Source organism: Leucoraja erinacea, chromosome 18 (genome assembly GCF_028641065.1).
Source record: "Leucoraja erinacea ecotype New England chromosome 18, Leri_hhj_1, whole genome shotgun sequence".
Taxonomy (NCBI): Eukaryota; Metazoa; Chordata; class Chondrichthyes; order Rajiformes; family Rajidae; genus Leucoraja; species Leucoraja erinaceus.
Genome location: NC_073394.1, coordinates 21,372,330 through 21,392,353, shown reverse-complemented (window position 1 = coordinate 21,392,353; position 20,024 = coordinate 21,372,330). Strand labels below are relative to the sequence as shown.

The window sequence follows — 20,024 nt, the reverse complement described above, 5'->3', positions numbered from 1 at the left end:
TTAGAAGAATGAGAGGCGATCTCATTGAAACATATAAGATCGTGAGGGGTCTTGATCGGGTGGATGCACCGAGGATGTTCCCAATGATCGGGGAAACTAGAACTAGGGGACATAGTTGCAGAATAAGGGGGGGCTCTTTTAAAACTGAGATGAGGAAGAACTTCTTCACCCAGAGGGTGGTTAATTTATGGAATTCACTGCCCCAGGGAGCAGTGGAAGCAGAAACTTTAAATATATTTAAGACTAAAATAGATGGTTTTTTAGCTGCCAAGGGGATAAGGGGCTACGGGGAGAGGGCAGGGATATGGACCTAGGTATGGTTAGTATAGTAAGACCTGAGTGATCTCCTGGACAAGTGTCGATCGCCTAGATTGGGGTCGGAGAGGAATTTCCCGGATTTTTTTCCCGAATTGGACCTGGGTTTTTATCCGTTTTTTTGCCTCCCCCAGGAGATCACGAGGTTCTTGGGGTGGAGAGGGGTGATAGCGGTATAAAGGGGAGGGTAGTGTCTTGTGTTCTGTGTCTTGTGTCTACTGTTTGTGGGTAAGTGTGTCTGTTTAGTGTTCAGCCATGAGCGAATGGCGGTGCGGGCTCGATGGACCTGGTGGTCTGCTCTCGCACCTACTTTCTATGTTTCTATTACCCCATGCTGACCTAGATGTCCCATCAACACTAGTCCCGCCTGCCCATGTTTGGCCCATATCCCCCTAAACCTTTCCTCCCCATGTGCCTGTCCAAATGATTTTAAGGCGTTATTATAGTTGCTGCTGCAGCAGATGGTTTGAATCTGGGTTTTAACAGATTTCAAGGACATCTTAACACTTTTGAATTACATACCTGGCGGGTTCAGCGGCTTGCGTTCATATTTGGTACAATACTCAGTGGACATGTAGAGTGGTCCCTGGAAAGGAAAGGAAGTAATTGTCAACTCTTTTCAAAAATCAAAGGGCAGAACTCCACCCCGTGTCATTGATTTTCCTCCTTCTTGGATAGATCTCCTCTCAACAAGAGAACGACCTTCAGGGCGGCAGAGTGGCGCAGTTGTAGAGTTGTTGCCTTGCAACGCCATAGACCCGGGTTCAATCCTGAACTCGACCCATTATACACGCAGTCTGAGGAAGGGTCCTAACTCGAACACATCGCCAATCCATGTCTTCCACAGATGCTGCCTGACTCACTGAGTTACTCCAGCTCTTTGGGTTCTACACAAGGTTCCAGCATCTACAGTTTCTTGTACCTACTTTCGCCCCATTCTTTATTATGTATCAATAGAAAAGTTCATTAAAAGAACAGCTACTTCATTTTTGATTAAAAACAACTTCACAGAATAATACATTCTTAAAAATGTTTGTAAATAATTCTAATTAACTGTTCATATTCTGAATAAGAAAGGAAATATATCCTACAAGCAAATGGTTCATCCTGTCTGTCCCTTAAAGACCATTTACAGGCCATGAGCATAACATCAAGATTCAAGCAGGGCCCCTGCTCTTGAAACTGGATCTCATGGATGTGAGGAATTTGATCTAAGGTAGCCAGTGCTAACTTGCCTATAATGCCGCTGCCTCATAGTGCCAGAAACCCGGGTTTGTTCTAGACATCGGCCAATGTCTGTGTGTGAAGTTTGCACATTCTGCCTGTGACCGCATGGGTTTCCTTCGGGTGCTCTGGATTCCTCCCACAACTCAAAGGAATAAGGGTTTGTGGGTTAATTGGCCTCTGTTAATTGTTCCGAGTGTGTAGGGAGTGGAAAAGTGGGATAACATGGAACTAGTGTGAACGGGTGATCGATTGGCCGGCGTGGACTCGGTAGGCGAAAGAGCCCGTTTCCACGCTGTGGTTCTATATGAAAGTAGAAGATGAAGAGCAAATATAATGATAGTGACATGGGCCCAGGCCATTTGTCATGGCGACAGATTTCAGGAACACAAATTAAAAAGTAATCTTAGTGCAAATAGTTATCTGTCCAAATTTGGAAAATAGGTAATAAATAGTTCAACTAATTCAATGATTTTTGCACCTTGCATCTGCCAGCAAAGACATTGTTTTTTTGCAGTCTTTTTATTTCTACTGTCTTGCAAATCTATGTGTAATTTGCATACAATTTATATTTGTGTGTGTTTATCTGTGTTTATGTACCTGTAATGCTGCTGCAAGCATAATTTTCATTGTAGCTATACTTATAACCATATAACCATATAACAATTACAGCACGGCCCTTCTAGTGCCGAGACTTGCCGAAAACTTACTCTCACCTAGTCCCATCTACCTGCACTCAGACCATAACCCTCCATTCCTTTCCCGTCCATATACCTATCCAATTTATTTTTAAATGATAAAATCGAACCTGCCTCCACCACTTCCACTGGAAGCTCATTCCACACAGATACCACTCTCTGCGTAAAGAAGTTCCCCCTCATGTTACCCTTAAACATCTGTACCTTAATTCTCAAATCTTCACCACATTGTGTAGATGGCAATAAATTCGACTTATGTAGAAAGGAACGGCAGATGTTGGTTTATACCAAAGATAGACACAAAGTGCTAGAGTAACTTTGCGGTTCAGGCAGCACCTCTGGAGAAAATGGATGGGTGACGTTTTGGGTCAGGACTCTTCCTGAGACTCACATGACTACTTACATGGCCTTCATTTTCTTGTAGCGCAGGGTCTTTTGGTTGAAGTTGATGCAGTAATGGTACATGCTTGGGTTCCTTTCTTGTGATAATCGGTGGTACATGATCTCGTGTATCAATGTGAACTTCTTTCAGCTGTGTGATAGAGGTGAAAATTAAACTAACACATATTAAAAATAAATATTAATAATATAATAAATATGAATTATACATTGAATATTAATCAACTAAATATATTAAAGTGTTCTATAACACAGCAGAGTTAAAGTCTGAAATATATGATTTTCAATTCTAAAAATGTTTTTGATAGGTTTAATAGAAAAGATCCAATCTGGAAATGTGTTATTTGATTAAGACATAAAATATCCAGGATTTAATTATTTGGCTGATCCAAAGATTGGAAAGATTTCTTAAATTGGCATAAAGTTTCTCAGCTCTCAAACCTGTTAAAATCTTGTAACTTACGTTGCTGCATATTCTGGAAAAAAACATAGAGAGCTGGAGGAACTCTGCAGGTCCAGCTGCATCTCCGGCAGCATCTGTGAAGGGAATGGACAGACCTTCAGGTCTGCACCCGCCTTCAGTCCGAAATGTCACCTATTCATTGTCTCCTGAGATGTTTGATGCCTGACCCGCTGAATTACTCCAGTATTTTGTGTCTTTCCTTAGTAAACTAGTATCTGCAGTTCCTTGTGTCTACATGTAAGCATTTATTTCGATGCTTTAACCTGCCCCTCCTCTCGTCCCGCTTTCTGAAGTCCCCCCCCCCCCCAGCACACCCCATCACTACAATCAGCCTGAATAAGAGACCTGACCCAAAACATCACCTATTCATGTTCTCTGAGATGCTGCCTAACCCACTGATTTACTCCCGCAACATTTTGTGACTCTTTTTGTAAACCAGCATCTGCAGTTCCTTGCATCTACATTTAGTTCTCCACACATTACAATCATGTAAGAATGTTCTAAGTGATTAAAGGAAATGTTACGTGCATTGATAAAGTTTGGCTAGGCTCTCCATAATCTTCAAAGATGAAAAATAAATTATCTGAATAATTTTGAATATCATTTTCTTTATGAAGAATGAATTTTGCCTTTGGGGTTAATTTAGCAACAGGCTCATAACAAAAAAGTTGGATCAAAGAGTTGGGATACTGTGTTTACTTATCTCTGCTCCATAGCCCTAATAACTTGGCAGTCACAAACCTAGATCTTGGGAGATGGAAGAGAACAAAGACCAGCAATATGAAAAATAATCTGTGATCTTTCTTGAAATTGACTCAATGGAAAAAAAACAAAGGGTTCCATCCACTATGGTCACAGTTATTACATTTCAACTTGCCCTGCCAAAAGAGTAGCAATATTTGCAGCTTTTAAGATGAACTTTTTTCCTGTCAATTTTAACATTCCTTATGGTGGAATGTTATAGCGTTAGCACATGGGGATCTGGGGTAGAAGTTACTTAAAATGAGAAAAATTAAAATTCCTACCACTGGGTTGTAAGCTACCCAAGCAAAATATGAGGTGCTGTTTCTCCAGTTTGCAAGTGGCATCACTCTGGCAATGGAGGAGGCCCAGAAAAGAAAGGTCAGTGTGGGAAAGACACAAAAAGCTACAGTAATTCAGCGGGACGGGTCAATGTAGGAATGGGAGTTGAAATGGTTGGCAACCGGAAGATCCCGTAGGCCTAGGTTCAACAAAACGGTCGTCGTGCATACGTTTGGTATCGCCAATGTACAGGAGGCCAGATTAGAAACATCGGATGCAGTAGTTGAAGTTAGAGGAGGTACATGCAAACCTCTGTGAGTGACTCCAGCACCTTGTGTCTCTATTTGCTATCAACCAGCAACAGCTTCTCATAGTTTTGCTTGGCCAGCTTACAACCCAGCCGTATGAATGATGATTTCTCTCATTTCAAGTAACTCCTACATTCCCTCTACTCCTTCCTCTAGTTATCCGACCAGTTCCACTGTACGCATCCTTGGATCCCTCTCTTTAGCATATCTTTCCTTGCCAACAATAGGCCATTATGGACTCCAATCTTTCTGACGTCATCTGTTGCTGGCCCTGATTTGTTCTTGCCTTTCCTCACCTCCAGTTTCCCCCAAAACAACCCCCCAATCCCCCCCACCCCAACCTCTAGTTTTCAGTCCGAAGAAGAGTTCCGACCTGAAATGTCACCCGTTCCTTTTCTCTAAAGATGCTGCCTAACTCTCTGAGTTACTCCAGCATTTTGCGTCTATCTGCAGGGCTTTGTTTCTATTTCTCAACTTTATGTTGCATTCGTATTATTTAACTGCAATTGCGGGGTTAAGGAAAGAGCGTTCACGTCGCGGCCCTGTTTTCACCAATCCTTCCACCACCGTGCACAAGAAGCACAAGAAGCCACAAGACAGACACCATTGTATGCAGATGCCGAGAAGTGTGTTCAGCTCAGGCTGAACAACTTCTAATCTTGTGTGTGGACTCGACAAGAAGAAGACTGAAATTGCAATCTGGCCTCTAGTTGGTCTCAGTGACAAAAGTCTGTGTCAAGCCCATTAACCACGAGACCCAATGGATGGCCAACTTTGAGTGCTTCCTTACATCTTTGAGGTATGGGAAGTGTAGTGGCTTTGTCCGCATGAATCCACTGCCCACCGAATGTAATTTGTGAGGAAAATCTTCTTTGCCATCAGGATGTCCATAAGGCACAAAGTTCTTCTTTGTTACCGAGAGGTAATTATCTTTTAACATCTGCCTAAAGGGAAATAATGTGAATAGGTAAGTTAAATATTTCAAGTTATTTATCTCCATCTAATCAATGTGATCTCTAGCTTCCTATGTTTAGTTTAGTTTAGTTATTAGTTGAGTTTAGTTTAGAGATACAGTATGGGGACAGGTCCTACAGCCCACCGAGTCTACGCCATCCAGCTATCACCCGTGCACTAGCATTATCCTTCACACATGGAACAATTTACAGAAGCCAATGTGGACTCAACAAGCCTCCCTGTTACTGCCAGCCTCCCCTCATTGTTAGACCCCCTCCAGTTTGCCTATCGCCCCAACCGTTCTACAGAGGATGCCATCTCTACCACGCTGCACACAGTACTCACGCATCTGGAAAACAAAAACACATACGCCAGAATCCTGTACATTGACTTCAGCTCAGCGTTTAACACCATCATCCCACAGAGACTTGTGGAGAAACTAACCCTGCTGGGCCTCAACACCACCCTGTGTCACTGGATCTTGGACTTTCTGACAGAGAGACCGCAGTCAGTCCGTGTTGGCAAGAACACTTCAGGCTCGATCACGCTGAGCACCGGCTCCCCTCAAGGCTGTGTGCTCAGCCCGCTGTTGTTCACATTGCTCACACATGACTGTGCTGCCAGATTCAGGGACAATAAGATCATAAAATTCGCGGATGACACAACAGTGGTGGGACTCATCAGTGGAGATGACGAATCAATGTACAGGGAGGAAGTAAAACAACTAGTGGACTGGTGCGGCAAAAATAATCTAGAATTAAATGTCGACAAAACGAAGGAGATGGTTGTCGACTTCAGGAGGGCGCAACCAAAGCATACACCCCGCAACATCAGTGGCACTACAGTGGAGAGAGTGGAGAGCATAAAGTTCCTCGGGTACAGACTAATCACCTGGTCCAGGAACACCACTGGGACCGTCAAACGGGCCCATCAGCGACTGCACTTCCTGAGGAAACTAAAACGCCTCACTCCCCACCAACATCCTCAGGACTTTCTACAGGGGTACGGTGGAGTCTGTACTCACGTACTGCATAAATACGTGGTACTTGACCAGAGCCTGCAGTTCTTTGTATGTACTCCGATGAAGGGCCGCTTACCCAAGCACTGGATTATCAAGTCTGTCTAAAGAGGGTGTGTACTGCTGCACAGGTCTGATATTAGTCACAAATCCAGCTCCAGAATGGTTACCTGTCCTGGGTACAAAGCCTTCATGACCTAGAAAATAAACATTTGGTTTAATTAAATTGGCCCTTAATCCCTCCCCATCCCCCACCCCACCCCCCTTTTTCCTGCCCCCCTCAACAATCTCCTCCTGCTAAAACCTCCAAGATCTTAAACTTCTCCACGTCCACTCATTGCAATTGGAGACTTGCAGATGTGAAACTCAATTAGCGGAGAACTGGGGCAGAGCAAAGTGCGTTTCTGTAACACGTCCAAAAATTGATGGCTGCAAGCGGCAGACAGATGAAGTTCCATCAGAGAGCGCGATTTGATCAGCTTTTAGCAGCGTCTTCTAATAAGTTAAATTATGTGTGGTATTAATAACAATCTCATTAAACTTATGCCTGCTAGGAATGCATGGCAGGAAACTGCGCACTCACAACCCATCATTTTAAAAGTAATTTGTCTCCGCCACTGGCAGGCATGGGTAAACTATAAACGCCGCAAAGATGATACAAAGATCAACATTTTTTTTTTTTTTTGGTTTACTTTGCTTTAGAGATACGGCGCGGAAACAGGCCCATCGGCCCATCGAGTCCACGCCGACCAGCGATCACTCGGCAACACCAGCAATATCTGACACACGAGGGTCAATTTTACAACTTTTACCGAAGCCAATTAACCTACAAATCCGCATGCCTTTGGAGAGTAGGAGGAAACGGGAGCACCCGGGGAAAACCCACGATCTCACGGGGAGAACATAGAAACTACGTACGGACCGCACCCGTATTGAGAATTGAACCCGGTTCTCTGGCGCTGTAAAGCAGTAATTCTACTGCTGAGCCACTGTGCCACCTTAAAACACTAGGGGAAATTTAAGGACGCAAAACTCTATGAAGGAACGTATAGTTTTTATATGCAATGTGTGTGAACGAAAACACAAATGAATCAAAAATTATTTTAAAAGAACCTGAGAGGCAACTTTTTCCACACAGAGGGTGGTGGATATTTGGAGCAAGCTACCAGGGAACAGCATTTAAAAGACATTTGGACTGGTAAATGGATAGGACAGGATTAGAGGGATATGGGCAAATGGAAAGCAGGCGATACTATAATAATAATAATAATAAAATTTTATTTATAGAGCACTTTAAAAACAAACATAGCTGCAACAAAGTGCTGTACATCACTAATCATTGACAAAAAAGTTAATAGAGGGAAAATAACAATCAAAAAATGCAAGCAGGAAACAATCAAAAACACCACAAACAGAAGTCAGGCATGGTCAAAAGCCAGTGTAGATGATCAGTGTGGGCAAGTTGGGCTGAAGGGTCTGTTTCCTCTCTGCATGACTCTATGTTACTTGTACTGAACTGTATAGAAAAATGAATTTTGCTGTACCTCGGTACATATGACATATAAAGTACCATTGAATAAAGTACCATTGAATAAAGTCCTAGTCTGACCCTGTTTTAAACGATGCTTCCTTAACACCAACTTAGTGGCACTGCACACTTCTCTCTTCCATTGAACCCATGGCACCAGGAACAACTCTGAACTCTCTTACCAAAAGATGTTGAATATGTCGTAGAGTAGAATTTCAGGGGGTCTACATCTGCGCCGAAGCTTGTCTTTGTATAGTGTGGTGTTCTGTCAACAGAGAGCAATGCCATTGTGCAACAACTTCACTCTGAAACAAGATAGTTTTTTGGAAATGTTAATATAAATCCATTTATCAAAAATGCACCAAGCTTTCATCAGAATCTTTATATAATTTATATTTTTGTATGCTATGTGCTGCTCCAAGCAACATTTTCATTATACCCGTACCTCATAGTTTTCGTTTTTAGTTTTAGTTTTAGAAATACAGCATGGAAACAGACCCTTCAGCCCACTGAGTCCGTGTCAATTAGTAGTCACCCTTTCATCCTACACACTAGGGACAATTTACAGAGTCCAATAAACCTATAAACCTGGTCATCTTTGGAACGTGGAAGGAAACTTGAACACCCGGAGAAAATCCATGCGGTCACAGGAGAACGTAAAAATTCCATTCAGACAGCACCTGTAGTCAGGATCGAACCCAGGTCTCTTGCGATGCGAGGCAGCAACTCTACCGCTGCGCAACCATGCCACCCAATTGCCACCTCATCGTACTTGTTCTTATGATATTGAACTTGACTTAAATTGATCAGGTGGAATAGAGATAAGAACTACAGATCACAGAGAAAAAAGTGGGAGAAAAACATTGCGGTCTGGAATATCACTTTAACAAATTAATATTTCTCATTTCAATAAAGTGCTCTTTCCATTTATAGCTGTGGTGCCAAACATCTTTACACAGCTACTTTCCTCTTAAAATATTCTTGCACAGCAGACAATCCACACATAACTTTACAAGTGCACTTCAGACCATTGGCATTTCTCTGGAGCTTTTCCAAGAACAATTTATTTCCCAAAAAATTCCTATTGAAGTCTCTTCACATAGCATAAACGCACAAATATTTAACATGAATTTTCAAGCTTTCTTTCACTTCAAGAAAAGTTATATATGCAAATGGAATACTGAATTTGTATGAAATATAAACAGAGAAATCACATCCTTTGTTTCAAGTCGTCTTTCAAAGATTACGAACAAGAGATATCCATGGAACAGTACAGGACAGGATCTCCTGGTCGGCAAACACTTTAACTCCCCTTCCCATTCCCACACTGACCTTTCTGTCCTGGGCCTCCTCCACTGTCAGAGTGAGGCCACACACAAATTGGAGGAACAGCACCTCATATTTCACTTAGGCAGCTTACAAACCCTGTGGTATGAATATTGATTTCTCTAATTTCACTTAACCTTTGCATTCCCTCTCACTCCACCCTTCCCTCACCCTAATCGTCCAGCTAGCTCCACTGTTTGCATCCATATATCACTTTGTTACCACCTCTTGCACAGCTAACAGTGGACCATTGTGGGCTCCACCTTTTCTTGGGCATCGTTCTGATTTGTTCTGAGCCTTTTCATACCTCTAGTTTGCCTCTCCCCTGACCCTCAGCCCGAAGGAGGGTCTCGACCGGAAACATCACTTATTTCTTTTCTCCAGAGATGCTGCCTGACTCGCTGAGTTACTCCAGCATTTTGTGTCTATCTTTGTGTAAACCAGCAACTGCAGTTCCTTCCGACACAGGAATAGGCCCTTCAGCCCACAATGTCCGTGCCGAACATGCCAAATTAAACTAACCTTGTCTGCCTGCACCTGATCCATATCCCTCCATTCCCTGCATATTCATGTGCGTATCCAAGAGATTCTTAAATTCCCCTCACCACCTCTGACAGCACCTTCGAGCTGCAAACTTCACCACTAAATGCTGCCCAACAAAACTTGGCAATTTCTACACAAACAACATTCATTATTTTTGTTTTGCTTTTTTACAGAAATGAAAGAATAATTCTTCCAATTAGAGATAAAATGTCTTGAATTTATCTCGTGAATTTATGTACTCAGTGCATAACTATTTTTTAAATCATTCTCGTTGTCCTCCTCTGCATTGTTATCTAAGTCAATATGTCATCCACAATATAAAGAACAAAGTGAGCCAATGCATTCTAAATGGTTGAGCTAAGGTGCAATTGCTCTGTGCGTTGTGTCTATATTGTGCTCTATTTGCACAATATACACAATATAGAAAGGAACTGCAGATGCTGGTTTATACCGAAGATAGACACAAGGTGCTGGAGTAACTTAACGGGTCAGGCAGCATCTCTGGAGAAAAAGAATGGGCGACGTTACGGGTCGGGATCCTTCTTCTGAAAAAGGGTCTCGACCCAAAACATCACCCATCCTTTTTCTCCAGAGATACTGCCTGACCAGCTGAGTTACGCCAGCATTTGGTGTCTATATTGTGCTCTATTTGTTATTATATGTCAAATAGCACAACTTAATATTTTATTTGCTTTAGTCATAGCTTTTGGACAATGGTTCGCAATTAATGACAAGACTCTTAACAGCAGTGATGTGGAGATGATAGCATCCAAGTCCATAGCTCTCTGGAAGTGGCAACACAAGTAGATGGTGGTAAAGAAGGCATATATCCTGATCTTTTCTCACCTCCAGCTATTCACCGAAGATGCTGCCTGACTCTCTATGGTACTCCAGCACATTGTGCCTTTCTGTGGACCCGTGTCTTCATTAGTTGGGGGCATTGAGTAATGTCAGGAAGTCATGATGCTGCTTTATCGGGCTTTTGTTAGGCCGCATTTGGTGTATTGCGGGAAGTTCTTGTCGCCCCGTTACAGGAAGGTTGTGGGGGCTTTAGATAGGTTGCAGAAGAGGTTCATCAAAATGTTGCCTGGATTTGAGGGTATTACCTACAGGGAGGGGTTGAACAGAATTGGGTTGTTTTCTCCGAAAGGTCGGAGGCAGAGGGGAGACCTGATTGAAGTATTAAAATGACGAGAAGAATAGATAGCATGGGTAGGCAGAACCTCTTTCCCAGGATGGAGATATAAAATACCAGAGGGCACAGCGTTAAGGAGAGAGGGGCAAGGGAGAAAGGTTTAATGGAGAGGTGCAGAACATGTGTTTTTTTTACACAGAAGGGTGGTGAGTACCTGGAAAGTGTTGCCAGGGGTGGTGGAAGCAGATGTGATAGTGGCATTTAAGAGTTTGTTGGATAGGCACATGGATTTGCAAGTAATGGATTATGTGTAGGCAGAGGATATTAATTTAACCTGGCATCATGTTCGGCACAGACATTGTAAGCCACAGAGCCTTTTCCTATGCTGTAGTGTTCTATGTTCTGTGTTCCATGGACACTTAATCCTAGGCTTGCCTGCAAAACACATATTCCATAAAGTCAAACTTTAAAAATCATAAATTGCAACATCACTTTTACCTGCCAGCTGATTCATTTTTAAGTGTACGTCACGCTAGTATCTAAAATGTTGTTTCTTGAATATATTAAAGTGTATCTAAATTTGCTTTGCAAAGATTTGTTCTTCACAGTCATTGCAGCCAAGTCAACATGTTCACACCATGTTTTTTGGACCTAGATGCAGCAATGCGGTAGGGAAAAAAAGCTTGATATGAGATCAGAGCAGCCTATAACACCAGCGATGCCAGCATATATAAATAAATAGAACTTGCCATGAAAGAGAAATCAGCTTCTTCTTAAGCTTTTGAAATCTAGAATGAGTTTGGAAATCATATTAGTTACTCGTCAACAGAATAAAATGGTCCATCCCATGAGATTATTCCAAATTATTCTTCCTGATATTTCTAAGTATAAAGCAAAATTTTCACCTGATTGATTGATCAATTGAAAGATACAGCAGGGAAACAGGCCCTTCGGCCCACTGAGTCCATGCCAACTATCGATCATCATTCACACTAGTTCCATGTAATGGTCTGCACTCTGTATCTTTCCTTTCACTCTACCTGGTGTACTTGAGTTTGACTTTATGTATTGTGTTATTTATGTATGTATTTATGTATAGTGTTATCTTATTTAATTGGATAGCTTGCAAAATAAAGCTTTCACTACGACACACGACAATAATAAACCTAAACCTAAACGATATATCGAGTCGCTGCCTCAAAAAATCAACCAGCATAATCAGAGACACACAACACCCCTGCCATCGGCAAGAAGGTGCAGGAAACTGAAAACTGTATGTCCAGGTTCAGGAACAGCTACTTCCCTACAACAAACAACCTCCAAATAGGCTCCAAACTATATTGACTAGGGGACATTATTTTTGACTTTGCGCTACTATTGTCTATTTTTTTAATGTACTGAACATTTTTATTACTATGAGTTTTACATAGTAAAATGTGTACACGGCTGTTGTAAGTAAGAATTTCATTGTTCCGTTTCGGAACATATGACAATAAAACACTCTTGACCCTCTCTTGACTTTATATTGAATACTGTTGATGAATAAAGATTATTTTTAAAATAAACAAAAGTAAATGAACTTCAAGTTCAAGTTCACGGTTATTGTTACTTAACCAACTAAAGTACAGTGCAATTTGAGTTACCATACAGCCATAGTAAGTGAAAAAGAACAATACACACATAAAATAAAATTTAACATAAACATCCACCACAGTGGAATCAACATTTCTCACTGTGATGGAAGGCAATAAAGTGCAGTCATCTTCCTCTTTGTTCATCATGGTCGGGACCTTCAGGGTCTTACTTCAACGTGCTAATGTTATTACATGGCATGTTCAATTCAGTCAATGAGGGATGAATTTCCAAGCGACTGTACCTTAGATGGTCTTTCCAATTATACTCTATTGCTACTATTCCCCTGCCCTCTGGTGGACTTAACCAATCTGTACAAGTTAGGTTTTAGTTTAGTTTGGGTACAAAGAACTGCAGAAGCTTTAGACTTCAGATTTTCAGAAATTGGTTCTTCGGCCGGACAAGCCAGCAATCGCCCCATACACTAGCACTATCCTACACACTAGGGACAATTTTCAATTTTTTACCAAAGCCAAATTAAACTACAAACCTATATATCTTTGGAGTGTGGGAGGAAACCGGAACACCCGGGGAAAACCTACGCGACCACAAGGAGATCGTACAAACCCAGTACAGACAGTACCCGTAGTCAGGATCCAACCCAGGTCTCTGGTGCTGTGCCACCGTGCTGCCCCTGGTTTACAAACCATTCACAAAGTGCTGAAGTCATTCAGTGGGTCAGGCAGCATCTCTGGAGAATATGGATAGGTGACATTTTGGGTATGGAACCCTTCTTTCGGGTGAATGGGTGATCGACAGCTGGTGCAGACTCCATGGGCCAAAGGCTTGTTTCCATGTTGTAACTCTATTGTCTATTGTCTATAACTCCAAACTAAACAAAACTAAACTTAATCGTGAGAACAAGTCGCAACCACAAGAATCTGCAGATGCTGGAATCTTGAGCAAAATGCAAAGTGCTGGAGTAACTCAGCGGGGGGAGGCAGCATCTGTGGAGGGAATGGATAGATAATGTTTCGAGCCGGGACCCTTCTTCAAACTGATTGTGGCAGGGCGCGAAAACTGGAAAAGGTGTGGGGGCAGGATAAGTAGAAGAATTACGATATTTGAAAAAGGAAAGAATATAGATGGAGTTGACACAGGGAAGAGAGGGAGAGGAAAAATAGGGTGTTTGTAGGTTACTTACCGAAAACACACCTATCCACAAACATCTTTGCTGCTTTGGGCAGTTAATCTGCAACTTTAGTTTTCATTTTAGAAATATACAGCGTGGAAACAGGTCCATTGGCACACGGAGTCCATACTAATCAGTGATCACCCGTACACTAGTTCTGTTCTGTGCACTAGTCAATTAACCTACAAATCTGCACGTCTTTGGGATGTGGGAGGAAACCGGAGCACCTGGGAAAACCTCACGCAAACACATTGAGAACATGCAAACTCCGTATATACAGCACCCGAGGTTAGGATCGAACCCGAGTATCTGGTGCTGTGCGGCAACAACTCTAAGGATGCGACACTGTGTCACCCCCTAATGGAATTGCTGGAACCTGGGATCAAACCAGGGACCTTAATGCCCCTGTCCCACTTAGGAAACCACTCCCTGCGCATCCGTGTGACATCTACAAACCTTTTAAACGCCACTATCGTATCGGTCTCCATCATCACCCTTGGTAGCATGTTCCAGGCACCCACTACCCTCTGTCTTTGAGAAAAGTATTGCAAATTGTAATTTTGAGGAATTAGAGGGCCAAGGATAGAATCTTCTAAGAAATGTGTAGATAATCTGAAGGTGAAAGAGGGGACAGAGATGAACTGATCATTTAACCTGGTTAATTGTGGAATCACACAAGTAGGCCATTGGAGGTGAGAGAGTGCTGGAAAATAACACGTTTAAAATGCGTCATCTTTCACACCGAATTATTGAATATGAAATGCATTGACTTATATAAGCATCCACTTTGCAAGCAAATTACTTATGATACCCTGATAAAGGGTGAGTTGTTATGATGGATGAAATAGATAAATAAAATTAATACGGTATATTATCAATTTAAATTTGCAAACAACGCTTTCTATTGTGAGAGGTTTACGTTTCATTGCCTTATGCCTAATTCCTATTTGCACTACTCTTTTCCATGTTTACCACAGTGTCGCAGGGGTAGAGTTGTGTTAAGAGGGAAAGATAGATCAGCCATGGAGGAGTTGACTTGATGGGCCACATGGCCTAATTCTGCTCCTATAACTTATGAACTTATCAGTTGCTGCCTTTCAGCGGCAAAGACCCGGACTTGATCCTGACTCCATGGGTGCTGTTTGTACGGAGTTTGTACGTTCTCCCTGTGACCACGTGGTTTACTCCAGTACTTTATAACTTTTTTTGTAAACCAAGTTTTTTTACATAAAGGGTAATGAGTGCCTGGAACGCTGCCAGGGATGGTGGTAGAGGCAGATTAGATGGTGGTGTTTAAGAGGCTTTTGGATAGCACATGCATATGCAGAGAGTGGATGGATAAGGACCATGTACCGGCAAATGAGATTGGTTTATCTTAGCATCATGTACGGCATGAATGTTTTGGGATAACGTGCCTATTCCTGTGCTGCATTGTTCTCTGTTCTATTACTTAAGCTTTGGCATCATGGTAACATCCTGGCGAATCTGTATTCCATGCTCATAGAAGAATTTTAGCAGCAACAGAAAACATCAGTATGCCAAGACTTCATCATGAAAAGTTTGCTAATTTCAGACATAATAAACTGCAGATGCTGGTTTACAAAAAAAAGACACCAGGTGTTGGAGTAGCTCCACGGGTCAGGCAGCATCTGTGGAGGAAATGGTCAGATGGCATTTTGGGTCAGGATCCCTCGTTAGACTGGAAAAGAAGACACTTTCTCCCCCTGTTATAATCAGTGGAAAGGTCCCAACCTGAAACATCGTCTGTCCTATCCATCCACAGATGCTGCCTGACCTGCTGAGTTACTCCAGCAATTTGATCTACAGACAATTTCAATGTTCTGGATGCAAGTGAGCGGAGGTTGAAAAAGGGTTCCAACCCAAAACAACACCAATCCATGTCCTTCAGAGATGCTGCCTGACCCTCTGTGTTACTTTTGGTACTATGCAGAACATGGCTGGGTGAAGTAGAGAGGCAGACAGATAGTCAATGAAATTAATGAATTAAGGGTGGCACAGTGGTAGAGTTGCTGCCTTACAGCGCCAGAGACCCAGGTTCGATCCTTACTATGGGTGCTGTCTGTACAGAGTTTGTGTGCTCTCCCTTTGACCGTGTGGGTTTTCTCTGGGTTTCCCACCCTCCAAAGACGTACAGGTTTATCCGTTAGCTGGCTTCAGTAAAATTGTAAGTTGGCCCTAGTGTGTAAGATAATGCTAGTGTACGGGGTGATGGCTCATCGGCACAGACTCAGTGGGCTGAAGGGCCTATTTCCGCACTGTATCTCTAAAGTAAAGTCTAAAGAAATCTGGAAGTGCATCTCATTCCAATGAAACCTCAGAGTGCATCTCACTTCAGGGCTATTACTCTGTGTTGGGGCCACCATCTCTGATCAATCTGAAGAAGGGTCCCTCTTATCCAGGCGGCATCATGGTGAACCTATTCTGCATCATCTCCAAAGCCTCCACACCAGCCAGTACTGGGGTGACCACATCTGCTCCCTCCCATTTTCCCCTGATGCTTTGCCCCTGGTATCTGATCTCATACCCCTTGCCTCTGCTCTCTCATCCCTTGCCTCTGCTCCCTCACCCCTTTCCCACCACTCCCACACCTCTGTCCCTACTCCCTTGCCCCCTGATAACTGCTCTCTTACGCCTTACTCCTGCCCCTCACTCCTTACCCTGCTCCCTTACACCATGTCCCTACTTCCTCACCCCTTGCCCCTACTCCCTTGCCCCCTGATAACTGCTCTCTTATCCCTTAACCCGGCCCCTCACCAGCCCCTGACCACTCATATATTTCCACTGCTCCCTCACCCTTTACCCAGTTCCCTTGCCCCTTGACATCTGTTCTTACCCCTTGTCCTTGCCCGTCCTCTCTCGCCCCTTAATATCTGCTCTCACACCCCTTACCCCTTACTCCCCTAGCACCCTGATATCTGCTCCCTCCCCCATGCCCCTACTGCCTGTTTCTACCCCTCGTCCTTGAGTCAGCCCCTTGCCTGCCGCTGCCTCTCCAGCCTTGCCCCTTGAAATCTGCTCTCTCACCCATCACCCCTTGCCCTTCTCTTCTCCCTTACCCCCCCCCAGCCGCGGTATCTGCCCCTTTACCTGCGGCTGTCTCTCCAGCTCTCCTGCACCCTCGCAGCGACGCTTACTGTTCGCAGCCTGGCAACCGTTGTCTCGGCAACTCTGTAACCATTGAGGCAGCAACAGTGCGCGGCACCGGCGCAGCTCCCAAACCCCACTCACTCTACACCAATGTAATGCAGTGCAATGCAGACCCTCCCCGCAGCGTCAAAGGCAGAGCGCAGCCCGCGTTACATCTTGCATTAAACCCATCTTTGCCATTTATTAACGTTGCTGAATGCACGTGTTTATAGAGTCAGAATTGCGTAAAATGTCATCTGTCCGGACAGCAGAACAGTGAAGTTGTTGCTTGCAGCAGCTTAACAGACCTGCAAGCACGACATACATAGATAATATATCATAAACATCTTACAAGTTCATGTTGCTGGGGGTTTCAGAAGGCTCTGCGTCTTCCTAACAGATGATGGCACTAAATTGAAACAATATTTGGACAGGTACATGGATTGGAAAGGTTTAGAGTGTTTAATTGTCCTATGTAAGGACAACAGAACAATAAAGTTATCACTGTGTAGCAAGGAACTGCAGGTGCTCGTTTACACCAAAGATAGACACAACATGCTGGAGTAACTCAGCGGGTCAGGCAGCATCTCTGGAGAAAAAGAATAGGTGACGTTTCTGGTCAAGACCTTTCTTCAGATGGAGTTCATATTTGCAGCAGCATACCAGGGCTGTAAACACAGTACACAGGGGCGGCACAGTGGTGCAGCGGTAGAATTGCTGCCTCACAGCGCCAGAGACCCACCTACATTGGCCATAGATCAATTGGCTTGGTAAGTTGTAAATTGTCCCGAGTGTAGGATAGCGCTAATGTACACAATGTTCGCTGGCAGCCCGCAATCGGTGGGCTGAAGGGCCTGTTTCCTCGCTGTATCTCTAAAGTATCTCTAAAGCATACCGAATCTCCTCAATCTTTGAAGGAGGAAAGGCATTTATGGATTTTTTCCTCCTTCTTCATGCGTATCGCATGCACAGCCTAAAGTTGTAGGACAACATGGGCTTTGTTAAGACATGTAACACTATCGATAGCATTGTTTCATTCCTTTACTTTTAAATATGCACTGCATGTAAAAATATCCCCAATGCACATGTCTTCTTAAGACAGTCTTCAATGGCATTCCTTTTTAGATTATACAGCTTGGTTCACCAACAGACTGCACCAGGTACTGTGCCAGGTGTAACTTTAAACAATTTAAATTATGTATTTATTGTGCAATTAGACGGCAGTCACTAGATATTGATTTCAAAGTTTATGGTTAATTCATACCTGCTGCTTATACCAAGGCTAAAAATAGAACTAGCTTGAAATACAAAACTAACTTAACAAAAGTGAAAGACAATTTCAATAGCACTTAATAGTGTATTGCAATGTCCCCCAGCGCTTGTTATAACTGCACATTGAGTGGAGATATTGTTCTTTATGTTGTCATGCAGCGACTAAGATACTTTATTGATATTCATAGAAACATAGAAAATAGGTGCAGAAGGAGGCCATTCGGCCCTTCGAGCCAGCACCACAATTCATTGTGATCATGGCTGATCGCCCCTATCAATAACCCGTGCCTGCCTTCTCCACATATCCCTTGACTCCACTAGCCCCTGGAGCTCTATCTAACTCTCTCTTAAATCCATCCAGTGACTTGGCCTCCACTGCCCTCTGTGGCAGGGAATTCCATAAATTCACAACTCTCTGGGTGAAAAAGTTTTTTCTCACAGTCTTAAATGACCTCCCCTTTATTCTATTCAGTTTCTTCTTCATTCAAAATGTTAATCATTCTTTTGAATATTAAAGTTTCTATTGAATATATGCAGTATTTTATGAATGTTATGACGATTTTTTTTTTTAAACATCAAATACAGATCTCTGTGAATGATAGACGGGTCTCAACCCGAAACGTCACTCATTCCTTCTGTACAGAGATGCTGCCTATCCCGCTGAGTTCCTCCAGCTTTTTGTGTCTATCTCTGTGACTGATTCTCAGGTACAGTGTCTTTTAGACAAAAGGGACTGCGGATGCTGATTTACAAAAATGTTACAAGGTGCTGGAGTAACTCAGCGGGTCAGGCAGCATCTCTGGAAAGCATGGATAGGTAACGTTTTGGTTCGAGACGCTTCTTGAGACTTCATGGAATTACAGTTCATGTAAACACAATTTGCACCCTTTATATCACACATTTGTCTTTTCAACTCTAGTTTTTGTCCAACCATCTGCCCATCAAAGCCCCCTATCACTTGCTAGGCTTTGTGCTGCCCCTCCTCTTTTCCAGCTTTCTTCCCCTCCATCACTATCAGACTGAAGATGGGTCTCGACCCAAAACATTGCCTATCCGGTTGTTCTCCAGAGATGTTGCCTGGCCCGCTCAATTACTTCAGCACTTTGTGTCCATTTTTAAATTGCATTTGGATTATAAAATCCTCACCTTCTGCAGTATTGAAAATTAGACCGGCACTCAATTTTATTTAACGAGAGGAAGAGATGGGCTGCAAAAAGCATCTGCAAATTACAATCTGAAAGGACTGTACATAACACATTTTCCTCTATTGCAGAACCTGAAACTCAAAATTAGCTTACTCATATAAAAGTTATTAAAATCTCAATGTTTTTTTTAACTTTAGTTTAAAGATACGCTGCAGAAGCAGGTCCTTCGGCCCACCGAGACCATGCCGACCAGCGACCCCTGTACACTGGTACTATCCTACACACTAGGGACAATTTACAATTTTACTAAAGCCAATTGACCTTCAAACCTGTACGTCTTGAGAGCATGGGAGGAAACCAGAGCACCCAAAGAAAATCCACGTGGTCACAGGGAGAACGTACAAACTCCCGTAGTCAGGACTGATCCCGTGTCTCTGGCACTGTAAGGCAGCAACTCTACCGTTGTGCCACCCACCCCAAAGTAAGACAAAATCTCCCAGATCCAATTCAACAAATCCCCCTAAGATGAATAGATAAGTGGGCAAGCCATAGATTGCAGGATACAGAATAAGACTTGATGTTAGAAATACATCATCATCATCATCGTTGAAAACATTAGCGACGCAGTGGTGCTGGTTTCCAATGGGAACGGTGATGGACGCACCACACATCTCTGTCCTCCAGTTCCAGCGGACTTCCGTCGCTGGAAGTATAGGATTTTGGTGTGTGTGCTTTATCATCGTTCCTTACAATGCCATGTAC

The 20,024-nt window shown here is 43.1% G+C and overlaps 1 protein-coding gene across 3 annotated transcripts in view; it reads right to left on the bottom strand.

The window, feature by feature from the left end:
- ppp1r32 (protein phosphatase 1, regulatory subunit 32) overlaps window positions 1-16,953 on the bottom strand; it is a 55,921-nt gene extending 38,968 nt beyond the window's left edge. The window contains exons 1-6 of one of the 3 annotated variants that reach the window (XM_055649536.1): window positions 16,807-16,953; window positions 8,113-8,235; window positions 6,482-6,599; window positions 5,221-5,374; window positions 2,641-2,769; window positions 838-901 (exon numbers count right to left, since the gene is read on the bottom strand). In XM_055649536.1, coding sequence (XP_055505511.1) covers window positions 838-901; window positions 2,641-2,769; window positions 5,221-5,374; window positions 6,482-6,599; window positions 8,113-8,218 — 571 coding nt within the window. In that variant the 5' untranslated portion in view covers window positions 8,219-8,235; window positions 16,807-16,953. Of the gene's footprint in view, window positions 1-837; window positions 902-2,640; window positions 2,770-5,220; window positions 5,375-6,481; window positions 6,600-8,112; window positions 8,238-16,806 lie in introns of those variants that run through there. The other 2 variants (XM_055649538.1, XM_055649537.1) reach the window with 2 other exon arrangements.
- Between the last annotated feature and the right edge of the window lie 3,071 nt (window positions 16,954-20,024).